The 13,748-nt window shown below is 43.6% G+C and overlaps 1 protein-coding gene across 9 annotated transcripts in view; it reads right to left on the bottom strand.

Annotated features, from left to right (window-relative positions):
- The window catches only part of LOC126418632 (dentin sialophosphoprotein-like), a 101,279-nt gene extending 89,232 nt beyond the window's left edge, over positions 1-12,047 (bottom strand). For all 9 annotated transcript variants that reach the window (XM_050085479.1, XM_050085480.1, XM_050085483.1 and 6 more), the window contains exon 1: positions 11,969-12,047. In XM_050085479.1, coding sequence (XP_049941436.1) covers positions 11,969-12,035 — 67 coding nt within the window. In that variant the 5' untranslated portion in view covers positions 12,036-12,047. The remainder of the gene's footprint in view (positions 1-11,968) is intronic.
- Between the last annotated feature and the right edge of the window lie 1,701 nt (positions 12,048-13,748).

Below are 13,748 nucleotides of genomic sequence, written 5' to 3'. Positions count from 1 at the left end.
CTCTAGAGAGTTGCAGTACACGGCTGTTAGAAGGGGGGCAAGTTCCTTCGTGTACTCTGTGTAGAATCGAATTGCTATCCCGTCAGGTACAGTTGCTTTTCTATTCCTTGGACACTTATTTCGATGTCAGCCATTTTTTCGTTCGTGCGAGGTTTTAGAGAACGAACTGCAGTGCGGTCTTCCTCTGTGAAACAGCTTTGGAAAAGGTGTTTAGTAATTCAGCTTTACACGTGTCATCCTCTGTTTCAATGCCATTATCACCCCAGAGTGTCTGGCTATTCTGTTTCGATCCACTTACTGATTTAACGTAAGACCAGAACTTCCTAGGATTTTCTGTCAAGTCGGTACATAGAATTTTACTTTCGAATTCACTGAACGCTTCACGCATAGCACTTCTTACGCTAACTTTGACATCGTTTAGCTTCTGTCTGTCTGAGAGGTTTTGGTTGCGTTTAAATTTGAAGTGAAGCTCTCTTTGCTTTCTCAGTAGTTTCCTAACTTTGTTGTTGTACCACGGTGGGTTTTTCCCGTCCCTCACAGTTTTACTCGGCACGTACCTGTCTAAAACGCATTTTACGATTGCCTTGAACTTTTTCCATAAACACTCAACATTGTCAGTGTCGGAACAGAAATTTTCGTTTTGATTTGTTAGTTATCAGTAGGTCCAAGATGTTATCTCCACGAGTCGGTTCCCTGTTTAATTATTTGGTGCTAGTTTTTGCATCGACTCGGATCACCCATTCAGGATAACATAAACATGAATCGCGATGTTTATTTCGACATTTTCTATATCAGCTACATTCCCATGTTCCAAGATGGCAACAACGGTGTGAACAGGACTTCACGCCAACGTTCCCGATTTGAAAACCACTCTGCCGCCCTATCACACGTCAGCTGGTCCGGTAAATCACCCGACCTTAATTCCACGGAAAACGTCTGGCAGTAGTTACAACAGCGAGTGAAGCGCAGTAATCAACGGGCCCGCAGTTTGGTAGCCGTAAGGATACAAGCTGTGACGTGCATATAGCTTACCTGAACACCTTGTGCTCTCTTCCTCACCGTTTTTCACGGCATTAGCTTCGTGTTTCCCAGAGCTTATCAATTTTTTCCCAGTACGTTGAGGCGCGCTAATGATGTTCGCCACTAGTCATATAGTCGGACACTACAGAGTTATTCGTCTTTGTTATAGGCCTATACTGTGGTCCTTAGACTTGGTGTGCGTTGTGACGTGACGGTAAATATCTACATCTACATGAATAATGCAGTGTGCTCCCTGCCGCCGTTGGATAAGCAGCTGAGCAGCAAGTCGTATACTCCTAGCTCACTCGTTTGTTACATAGTTTAATTCTTAATTTCTTTGCGTGTTTTTGGTACTTGCATTGTTTAGTTCATAAATTTCGGGCGTATTATAATATTTGAGAGTTGTAGCATCGCGTTTTAGTACCTGAATAGTGTAAATTCGCGTAGTCGTTTGTCTACTGTTTTTGTTTTGAACGGCCAGTGTCGGTTGGCCACAGTCAGTGTGCTCCCTGCCGCCGTTGGATAAGCAGCTGAGCAGCAAGTCGTATACTCCTAGCTCACTCGTTTGTTACATAGTTTAATTCTTAATTTCTTTGCGTGTTTTTGGTACTTGCATTGTTTAACTCATAAATTTCGGGCGTATTATAGTATTTGAGAGTGTAGCATCGCGTTTTAGTACCTGAATAGTGTAATTTCGCTTAGTCTCCTTCCGCCACCGGGCAGTGTCAGCAGTGCGCAAGTAGCAGCATTACTGCATTTACTAGGCAATCTTGTATTTTAATAACCGTTTAAATTTTGTCGATTTGTTTGCGCTCTCTGTAGATTAGTTCAGACGTTCTTTGCAAAACAGTTTTTAGCATGGATAGGGACTGCAACTGCTGTGTTCGGATGCAGGCTGAGTTGGCATCCCTTCGCTCCCAGCTTCAGGCAGTGTTGGCTTCGGTCACACAGCTTGAGGGTGTTGCCAATGGGCATCACTGTGGGGGTCCGGATGGGGGTTTGTCGGGGACGGCCAGCTCGTCCCACGCATCCCCTGATCGGACTACGACTGTGGTTGCCCGGGATACTGCCCGCATTGAGGCTGATCCCTCACCTGTGGTAGAGTGGGAGGTCGTTTCAAGGTGTGGCAGGGGGCGAAAGACATTCCGGAGGGCTGAACGGAAAGCCTCTCCAGTTTGTCTGACGAACCGGTTTCAGGCTCTGTCTCAGGCTGATACTGATCTTCGGCCTGACACGGCTGCTTGTCCTGTTCCAGAGGTTGCCCCTCAGTCTGCAAGATCCGGGCAGTTGCAGATGGTGGGCTTACTGGTAGTTGGGAGCTCCAACGTCAGGGGCGTAATGGGGCCCCTTAGGGAAATGGCAGCAAGAGAGGGGAAGAAAACCAATGTGCACTCCGTGTGCATACCGGGGGGAGTCATTCCAGATGTGGAAAGGGTCCTTCCGGACGCCATGAAGGGTACAGGGTGCACCCATCTGCAGGTGGTCGCTCATGTCGGCACCAATGATGTGTGTCGCTATGGATCGGAGGAAATCCTCTCTGGCTTCCGGCGGCTATCTGATTTGGTGAAGACTGCCAGTCTCGCTAGCGGGATGAAAGCAGAGCTCACCATCTGCAGCATCGTCGACAGGACTGACTGCGGACCTTTGGTACAGAGCCGAGTTGAGGGTCTGAATCAGAGGCTGAGACGGTTCTGCGACCGTGTGGGCTGCAGATTCCTCGACTTGCGCCATAGGGTGGTGGGGTTTCGGGTTCCGCTGGATAGATCAGGAGTCCACTACACGCAACAAGCGGCTACACGGGTAGCAGGGGTAGTGTGGCGTGGGCTGGGCGGTTTTTTAGGTTAGATGGCCTTGGGCAAGTACAGAAAGGGCAACAGCCTCAACGGGTGCGGGGCAAAGTCAGGACATGCGGGGACCAAGCAGCAATCGGTATTGTAATTGTCAACTGTCGAAACTGCGTTGGTAAAGTACCGGAACTTCAAGCGCTGATAGAAAGCACCGAAGCTGAAATCGTTATAGGTACAGAAAGCTGGCTTAAGCCAGAGATAAATTCTGCCGAAATTTTTACAAAGGTACAGACGGTGTTTAGAAAGGATAGATTGCATGCAACCGGTGGTGGAGTGTTCGTCGCTGTTAGTAGTAGTTTATCCTGTAGTGAAGTAGAAGTGGATAGTTCCTGTTAATTATTATGGGTGGAGGTTACACTCAACAACCGAACTAGGTTAATAATTGGCTCCTTTTACCGACCTCCCGACTCAGCAGCATTAGTGGCAGAACAACTGAGAGAAAATTTGGAATACATTTCACATAAATTTTCTCAGCATGTTATAGTCTTAGGTGGAGATTTCAATTTACCAGATATAGACTGGGACACTCAGATGTTTAGGACGGGTGGTAGGGACAGAACATCGAGTGACATTATACTGAGTGCACTATCCGAAAATTACCTCGAGCAATTAAACAGAGAACCGACTCGTGGAGATAACATCTTGGACCTACTGACAACAAACACACCCGAACTTTTCGACTCTGTATGTACAGAACAGGGAATCAGTGATCATAAGGCCGTTGCAGCATCCCTGAATATGGAAGTTAATAGGAATATAAAAAAAGGGAGGAAGGTTTATCTGTTTAGCAAGAGTAATAGAAGGCAGATTTCAGACTACCTAACAGATCAAAACGAAAATTTCTGTTCCGACACTGACAATGTTGAGTGTTTATGGAAAAAGTTCAAGGCAATCGTAAAATGCGTTTTAGACAGGTACGTGCCGAGTAAAACTGTGAGGGACGGGAAAAACCCACCGTGGTACAACAACAAAGTTAGGAAACTACTGCGAAAGCAAAGAGAGCTCCACTCCAAGTTTAAACGCAGCCAAAACCTCTCAGACAAACAGAAGCTAAACGATGTCAAAGTTAGCGTAAGGAGGGCTATGCGTGAAGCGTTCATTGAATTCGAAAGTAAAATTCTATGTACCGACTTGACAGAAAATCCTAGGAAGTTCTGGTCTTACGTTAAATCAGTAAGTGGCTCGAAAAAGCATATTCAGACACTACGGGATGATGATGGCATTGAAACAGAGGATGACACGCGTAAAGCTGAAATACTAAACACCTTTTTCCAAAGCTGTTTCACAGAGGAAGACCGCACTGCAGTTCCTTCTCTAAATCCTCGCCCAATCGAAAAAAAGGCTGACATCGAAATAAGTGTCCAAGGAATAGAAAAGCAACTGGAATCACTCAAGAGAGGAAAGTCCACTGGACCTGACGGGATACCAATTCGATTCTACACAGAGTACGCGAAAGAACTTGCCCCCCTTCTAGCAGCCGTGTACCGCAAGTCTCTAGAGGAACGGAGAGTTCCAAATGATTGGAAAAGAGCACAGATAGTCCCAGTCTTCAAGAAGGGTCGTCGAACAGATGCGCAAAACTATAGACCTATATCTCTTACGTCGATCTCTTGCAGAATTTTAGAACATGTTTTTTGCTCGCGTATCATGTCATTTCTGGAAACCCAGAATCTACTATGTAGGAATCAACATGGATTCCGGAAACAACGATCGTGTGAGACCCAACTCGCCTTATTTGTTCATGAGACCCAGAAAATATTAGATACAGGCTCCCAGGTAGATGCTATTTTTCTTGACTTCCGGAAGGCGTTCGATACAGTTCCGCACTGTCGCCTGATAAACAAAGTAAGAGCATACGGAATATCAGACCAGCTGTGTGGCTGGAATGAAAAGTTTTTAGCAAACAGAACACAGCATGTTGTTATCAATGGAGAGACGTCTACAGACGTTAAAGTAACCTCTGGCGTGCCACAGGGGAGTGTTATGGGACCATTGCTTTTCACAATATATATAAATGACTTAGTAGATAGTGTCGGAAGTTCCATGCGGCTTTTCGCGGATGATGCTGTAGTATACAGAGAAGTTGCAGCATTAGAAAATTGTAGCGAAATGCAGGAAGATCTGCAGTGGATAGGCACTTGGTGCAGGGAGTGGCAACTGACCCTTAACATAGACAAATGTAATGTATTGCGAATACATAGAAAGAAGGATCCTTTATTGTATGATTATATGATAGCGGAACAAACACTGGTAGCAGTTACTTCTGCAAAATATCTGGAAGTATGCGTGCGGAACGATTTGAAGTGGAATGATCATATAAAATTAATTGTTGGTAAAGCGGGTACCAGGTTGAGATTCATTGGGAGAGTGGTTAGAAAATGTTGTCCATCAACAAAGGAGGTGGCTTACAAAACACTCGTTCGACCTATACTTGAGTATTGCTCATCAGTGTGGGATCCGTACCAGATCGGTCTGACGGAGGAGATAGAGAAGATCCAAAGAAGAGCGGCGCGTTTCGTCACAGGGTTATTTGGTAACCGTGATAGCGTTACGGAGATGTTTAATAAACTCAGGTGGCAGACTCTGCAAGAGAGGCGCTCTGCATCGCGGTGTAGCTTGCTCGCCAGGTTTCGAGAGGGTGCGCTTCTGGATGAGGTATCGAATATATTGCTTCCCCCTACTTATACCTCCCGAGGAGATCACGAATGTAAAATTAGAGAGATTGGAGCGCGCACGGAGGCTTTCAGACATTCGTTCTTCCCGCGAACCATACGCGACTGGAACAGGAAAGGGAGGTAATGACAGTGGCACGTAAAGTGCCCTCCGCCACACACCGTTGGGTGGCTTGCGGAGTATCAATGTAGATGTAGATGTAGAATCCACTTGACGGTATGTGACCGAGGGTACTTCTGGTTCAACAAACGCCGGACGGTGTGGCCGAGCGGATCTAGGCGCTTCAGTCTGGAACCGCGTGACTGCTACGGTCGCAGGTTCGAATTCAGCCTCGGGCATGGACGTGTGTGATGTCCTTAGGTTAGTTAGGTTTAAGTAGTTCTAAGTTCCATAGTGCTCAGAGCCATTTGAACCATTTTGTTTCAACAAACTGATGGTAACTTCCCTGTTCCACTCGGGAACGGCGCGTGGGAAGAATGAATGAGGGCAAGCCTCCGTAGCAGCTATAATTTCTCCATTTTCTTGTCGTGGCCATTTTGCGAGATGTATGTGGGAGGAAGTAATATGTATTCCGACTCTTCCCCGAAATTTCTCTCCCTGAATTTCATTAGTAATCCGTGAAACTAAACCCCTCACTTGTAATGTGTGCCACTGGAGTTTGTTGAGAATCTCGGTAATGGTCTCGCGCCGACTAAACGATCCCGTGACAAAACCCACCGCTCTTCGTTGGATCTTACCTATCTGTTCTATCAGTCCTACCTGGTAAGGGTCCTAGATTGATGAACAATCCTGAACGATAAATCAAACAGGCGGCTTGCAAGCCAGTCCCTACGTGAATGAATTACATGTCCTTCAGATTCATCCAGTGGGTCTCAGTCTGGCATCTACTTTTCCTACTATTTGTTTTCTGTGGTCACTCTACTTAAGGACGCTCTAGATAGATATTTTACTGCAGATACTGGTTCCAGCAATTTGTCATCAATAATGAAGTTGTACAGTAGTGGATTTTTTTTGTTATGTACGCGCAATATGTTACATTTATTTAAGTTCAGGGCCAACTGCCAGAGCCTGCACCATTGATCAATCTTCTGTAGGTCGTCATGAAAATTGATACTGTCTCCTGGCGGTTCTACGAGGGTAATCCCAAAAGTAAGGTCTCCTATATTTCTATAAGAACATAGACCTGTTTATTTCTATAATGGTTTACATCAGTTTATAGCTTGAACATTTAGCTATTTTTCGACATAATCATCATTTCCGTCGATGCATTTTTGTAGACGCTATGGCAGTTTTTGTAGGCCCATGTCATACCAGCTCGCCGCCATGCTGTTCAGAAAGTTATGAACCCCTAATTTCACTTCGTCGTCGGAGCTGAACCGCTGGAATCACAATTAGCGCCGACAGGTACTGTGAGAGTCTGAAAAAACTCAAACGGGCAATTCAGAACCGGAAAAGAGGAATGTTGATGAAGGGCGCACATATTCACCATGACAACGCTCGCCCACACTTCGCTCGGCAAACCGTTGTTCTCCTGTAACAGTTTCAGTGGAACATAATCATCCACCCACCCTATAGTCCTGACTTGTCGCCCAGTGACTATCACCTGTACCCTAGCTTAAAAGAATATTTGGCCGGAAAGCGATTCAGCTCCGACGACGAGGTGAAAGAAGAGGTTCATAACTTTCTGATCAGCATGGCAGCGAGCTGGTATGACATGGGCACACAAAACCTTCCACAGCGTCTACAAAAATCCATCGACAGAAATGGTGATTATGTCGGAAAATAGCTAAATGCTCAAGCTGTAAACTGATGTAAACCATTGTAGAAATAAACAGATATATGTACTTATGAAAAAAATAGACCTTACTTTTGGGATGACCCTCGTACTCGTAATGGTATCATCTGCGAACAGTCTTAAGGAACTTTCGACTTTTTGTGCTACATCATTTTTGTATACCGTGTACAAGAGTAGTGTCCTATCACACTTCCTTGTGGTACTCCGGAAATTACCTTTACATCTGTCGATTTTTTTTCCTTAAAAACCGACGCGTTGATTTCTCTTTGTAAGGAAGTCTTGAAACCAGTCGCTAACCTCGTCGGATACTAAGCTCGTATTTTTTTCACTAAACGGTAATGCCGAGCGCTGATAGCAAGCGGGGTGCACTCAGCCCTTGTGAGGCAAACTGAGGAACTACTTGACTGAGAAGGAGCGGCTCCGGCCTCGTAAACTCGTGCTGACCACAAGCCCCTCCATATCCGCATCCAGTGACGCCTGTGGGCTGAGGATGACACGGCGACAGATCGAAACCGTTGGACCTTCCAAGGCCTGTTCGGATGGAGTTCAGTTTTTTTTTTTTCCTTGACCAATGCTCATTAGATGACAAAGGAGTAGAAATTGGAGGAAGAAGAGTAGGGTGCTTGAGATTTGCTGATGACATGGTCCTTCTAGCCACAGGGGAAAAAGACTTACAGGATTTGGTGGACACCATTGCAACTAACGGAAAAAAATATGGAATGAAAATTAACACAAATAAAACAAAAGTATTGGCAATAGGAGGAAATAAGGAAATAAAAATTGTGCTGAATGGAGAAACACTAGAACAGGAGCAAAATTTTAAGTACCTTGGAAGCAGGATAGACACCGACTGGAAGTGCACCACAGAAATTAAAACAAGGATAGGAATGGCAAAAGAGGCGTCTTATAAGAAAAGGAGAATCTTCTGCAGCGGTCTGGACAGAGAACTCAGAAAGAGACTCATAAAATGTCTTGTATGGAGTGTTCTTCTATATGGCGCTGAAACATGGACTATGAGGAAAAAAGACAGAGAAAGGCGGAAGGCTTTTGAGATCTGGACATGGCGGAAGATGGAAAGAATAAATTGGATGGACAGAGTAAAAAATGAAGAGGTACTGAGAAGAGTGGGAGAGAAAAGACAGTTACTAGATGTAATAAAGAGAAGAAAAAGAAATTGGATTGGGCATATATTAAGAAAGAATGACGGACTGATAAAAACAGTTTTAGAAGGTTATGTAGAAGGGAAAAGGAAGCGAGGAAGGAAGAGATACCAGATACTGGATGACATGATGGACGGTACAACATACAGCAGCCTTAAGAAGGAAGCAATGGATCGCAGAAAATGGAGAGGCAAAGGACCTGCTAATATAGCAGATAACTGATGATGATGATGATTGCGGGACGGTGTCAAACGACTTCCTGAAGTCGGGACACTTGTACTCAAATTTTTATAGGGTCAGTTAGTTTTTGTCAGGTAAATAGAGATAACATTGTCTTTAAGAGTATAGCTGTCTTGCTTAAGCACAATTTTTGCTTCTAGGTAGAACATTCAGTTAATAATATGTGCTTCAGTGCTTCAATATGAAAAGAAGTGTTACAAAACAGTGGTACATGCGGTTCTGGAATGAGTTCAGTAATCTGTGTCCAACGTAAGTTACTTTACAGACGGTCTAAGAGCTGTTTCTTGACACATCAAAGAATCAGTGCAGTTATCGGGTGAAATGTAGTTGTTTTGTATTAAGAAGAACGATGGTTTTTATGTACATATGGCCACCTAAATATCCGGCATTTTGGTTATCTCGTAGTTGTGACGTAGCAGATTCATTTCGTTACAACTTTTTCAGTGGTTTAGTTCTCAGAGCGTCCTAAATGTTCCTGAGCGATCACAGTACAGGCAGCCAGTCACGAATCGAAGGGATAATACAGACTTTTAAAAAAATTCTAGAGCACTGACTTTATTACAAAGTAAATGCAACCTAAACATAAGACGCGATCAAACATTTACTGTTTGAGGGCGTTGCTGCAGGTATATGCATCAGATACGGGTTTATCAGCGCCTACATGTAGGCAAGCAATTAGTGTGGCATCCGTGACTTTCGGTCGTGCGAGCGGTAAATGCGGAAACGTGAACTATGGCGACGTTGTTACCAAATCCGCCCAAGCAGTACCAACATGACGCTATTCTTTCCTTGGCTGCCGAAGGACAAACGTCGGTACACACCCATCGGTGACTGAACAAAGAGTATGGCCTAGCATGTCTGTCGAAACCACCGATGTCGAAAGGTGAGCCGAAATTCGTCATAGCGAACGTCCCCACATCGCAAATGCCTTATAAAAGGCGCTCAAGGTTCTCCATTTCCTATCGGATGGAGATGTGCAACCGGCAGTTACGTTCTTCTTACGTAGCAGGTAACGGTGTTTTGCCAGACGGGTATCTCAATCTACCTCGCTGGGATGATTGCCTCAATGCTAAACGGAAATTTTGCCTAATCAGCATACCTACTTTGGAACTGTACGGCCTTAGAACGGAAACTTCTTTATCGCCCTTACACATCTTTTCAGTTGATTCAGACATGGATTAAATATTGGAGGAAGGACCAGCTACGCAACGACAGAAGAAGAGTAAATGAAAAAATCCTAAATAAACAGTTCTTACTTTTTTTATTTTTTATTTGTAGAATTTGTCGATCATTCTCATTGACTGTTCTCGAAGGAAAACACCACCTTATTGAGTAGTCTTCTCATGCGAAAAATGCCATTTGCAGGAAGGTGCACATGATTTCTCTATAAGGCCGATGCTAAACTGTATCTTGCGTCTTGATTGTGTGTTGGAAAATGTATGGTCGATTGTAGATGTTACGTTTAAAGTTGCTTGCCTTCAGATAACAGTAGCTACCGTTTGAACAACAGCTCCAAAAGACAATTCTAATCTTATCGCACTGCAATACGGACACCTGCATGGCATGTACCTAAATCTCTAAAAAAAAGCCGTGTTGCTAGGTATCTAAGATCACGTTAGTACTGCAGCTTTTCCACAATTTCCGTTTTAAAAGGAAATCAGGTGTCGAGAATGTCGAAAATCTGTCACTACTCCCCTTGAACAGAATGGCCTGCGTTCGACTTGAAACGCATTCCTTTCCGTGTATCACCAAGCGTGTACTCGCACTGGAGGGGTCCAACGCAATTCTGCTATTAATTTAAATGTGTTATCTTGAAAAGTATAAAACTTAAAAATTAAGTAATCTAACAATTCAGGGATGAAGGGTTAACATCCAGTCTCGAGAAAATTGCCTTTCTATAACGTCACTGCTTCGTTGAAATGGTAGCTCGGCACGTTTTCTTCAGTCATGGTGGTAAAACGGAATTCCGACATAGAGCCTACCAACTCTTGAACCAGAAAAACAAAATTAGGACTGCCGTAAGCTCTTATATGAATGATTTTCTTATTTTTGACTAGTTCAGATGTTGGATCTTCGTAAGATGTGCCAATATTATCAACATACCGGGTGATCAAAAAGTCAGTATAAATTTGAAAACTTAATAAACCACAGAATAATGTAGATAGAGAGGTAAAAAGTGACACACATGCTTGGAATGACATGGGGTTTTATTAGAACCACCCATATTGCTAGACGCGTGAAAGATCTCTTGCGCCCGTCGTTTGGTGATGATCGTGTGCTCAGCCGCCACTTTCGTCACGCTTGGCCTCCCATGTCCCCAGACCGTGCGATTATTGGCTTTGAGATTACCTGAAGTCGCAAGTGTATCGTGATCGACCGACATCTCTAGGGATGCTGAAAGACAACATCCGACGCCAATGCCTCACCATATCTCCAGACATGCTTTACAGTGCTGTTCACAACATTATTCCTCGACTACAGCTATTGTTGAGGAATGATGGTGGACATATTAAGCATTTTCTGTAAAGAACATGATCTTTGCTTTGTCTTACTTTGTTATGCTAATTACTGCTATTCTGATCAGATGAAGCGCCATCTGTCGGACATTTTTTGAACCTTTTTATTTCTTTGGTTCTAATAAAACCTCATATCATTCCAAGTGTGTGTGTCAACTTGTACCTCTCTGTCTACATTATTCCGTGAGTTATTCAGTTCTCAAATTTATACTGACTTTTTGATCACCCGGTATCACGGGAGGGACGTTCGTCGATATTTATCCAAAGGCACTATTTAGCCAGACATCGTACTTCAACAAACTAAGTTGTCACTATAGCCGATATATTTCTCGCGAGACAATTCAGAAACAACATTGATATTTGAAATTTTATGTATCTTTCACTTTTCAGTGCCAGTTCCAGAACTTTTACAGTAAGACTAGATACCCAGGGAGATCGTAACTTGTTATGCCGTAAAAATTCTGCAACTGCTACTGGAAAACGAAGGATATGTAAAAGTTTTTAAACTGGGCTATTTACGATGTGATGATAATTTCAGATTGATTCCAATAAATAACTAAAATTATTAAAATAACATTTAAATACCCGTGGAACACTGGCAGCAGAAGGCATTTCGACAACTCAGAGCCAAGTTTTGGGAATAGGAATTTCACAAGTTGGCACCTGAGTCTCAGACTCAGGGAAACCGCGAGTGCGGTAGCGGCGTTGTCGCCTTACCAGAGTTCACTTGCGCCGGTAGCGACAGCAGCGCCGCGGCGGCGCACAGCAGAACCACTGTCTTCATGGCGTCGCTTCGCTCAGGACACTGGGTATCGTGCGCGGCGGATCTGCCGTTATGTGGAGAAGCGCAGTGCGACCGCTTCCGCCCCCTGGCCGCCAGAGGAAGCGCACCGCGGTCGACTACCGCACCTGTGACGTTTTCCGTCCTAAGAACCCTCTGCAGCGTGCAGGTCGTTGTCCGCTGCACCCTCCCCACCAGCACAGACAAACATCTCACTGATCCGTAACTTCATTTTCCATTTAATCCCTTTTCCAGTTCATAACGGGGTTGGTACAGCAACCGGTTTTTGTCATACGAAGAAAAGAGTAGTCTTGGCTGCAGTGTTATTTATTCATATTATTATTATTATTTCCAATACGATCATATACAGCGGAAAGAAAGATAGTCACCGCATATTTGGGACAGGCTTTGCGGTTCAGAATAAAATAATGGCCAATGTGATGACACTAGAAAATGTGAATGAAAGAATATGCAACATCAGAATCAAAGGCAAATATAGAAACATCTCATTAATAAGTACAATTGAAATAAAACCGCCCTCAGTCACTATTTTTAACGAATTAACCGGATTTCAACACTGCTAAGAGTGTCTTCCTCAGAATTTAAATCAATGAATGGTCTATAACATGGTCACAGAATTATGATACAAGTATAAGTACAGAATCATCGTGAAAGACTGGCAGTAGTTATATGTCATTTGTAAAATAATAAATATGCCAAAAGGGCATTAGTCACAAAGATATTTAAGATAAAAAATTGTGATGGCGAGCCACTAAGGGCTGCTCGTTACTTACAGACTCCGTTCGCAACCTGTAACTGCGTAAGTAACGAGCAGCCCTTAGTGGCTCGCCATCACAATTTTTTATCTTAAATATCTTTGTGACTAATGCCCTTTTGGCATATTTATTATTTTACAAATGACATATAACTACTGCCAGTCTTTCACGATGATTCTGTACTTATACTCTGTATCATACGTTTTTAGTCTTAATTCTGTGACCATGTTATAGACCGTTCATTGATTTAAATTCTGAGGAAGACACTCTTGGCAGTGTTGAAACCCGGTTAATTCGTTAAAAATAGTGACCGAGGGCTGTTTTCTTTCAATTGCAACCATTCACGATCTCTGAATGTGCAGCCATGTACAAAATTTTGTCGTTAATAAGTGTCCATGCCCCTACTGTAGGCAAGGAGGGAGACATAAAAGACGAATTCTATGACAACCCAGACCAGATGTACTCCAGATTACCACAGTATGACATCAAAATTGTGATGGGAGACTCAAATGCCAAAATAGAACAAGAACAGCAACGGCAACCATGTATAGGCATATCCAGCCTTCACACTGAATCAAATGATAATGGTACAAGGCTTTTCAACTTCGCCACAGCTATAAACACGAAAATAGCAAGTACATCATTTCCCCATAAAGACATACATAAAGCAACATGGACCTCACCAGATGGATTAATTAGGAACCAAATAGACCATGTTTTGATACAGAAAACGCATAAAAAGGCAATAACAGATGTTAGGACAACGAGAGGGGCTGAGATAGGCTCAGACCGTTTTCTTGTGCTTATAAAGATGAAACAATCATCGCCAAAACCACCAAGTAAGAACAACTGTGGTAAAAGAACCCAAAGTGTAGATGTGAGTAGGCTAAAAGAGGAGGAGGTGAATAAACCGTTTAAGATTAAGCTTAAAAATAGATTC

The sequence above is a fragment of the Schistocerca serialis genome, chromosome 9 (assembly GCF_023864345.2).
Source record: "Schistocerca serialis cubense isolate TAMUIC-IGC-003099 chromosome 9, iqSchSeri2.2, whole genome shotgun sequence".
Lineage (NCBI taxonomy): Eukaryota > Metazoa > Arthropoda > Insecta > Orthoptera > Acrididae > Schistocerca > Schistocerca serialis.
Note: the sequence above shows the minus strand (reverse complement) of the source record. Positions and strands in the feature narration are given on the sequence as shown.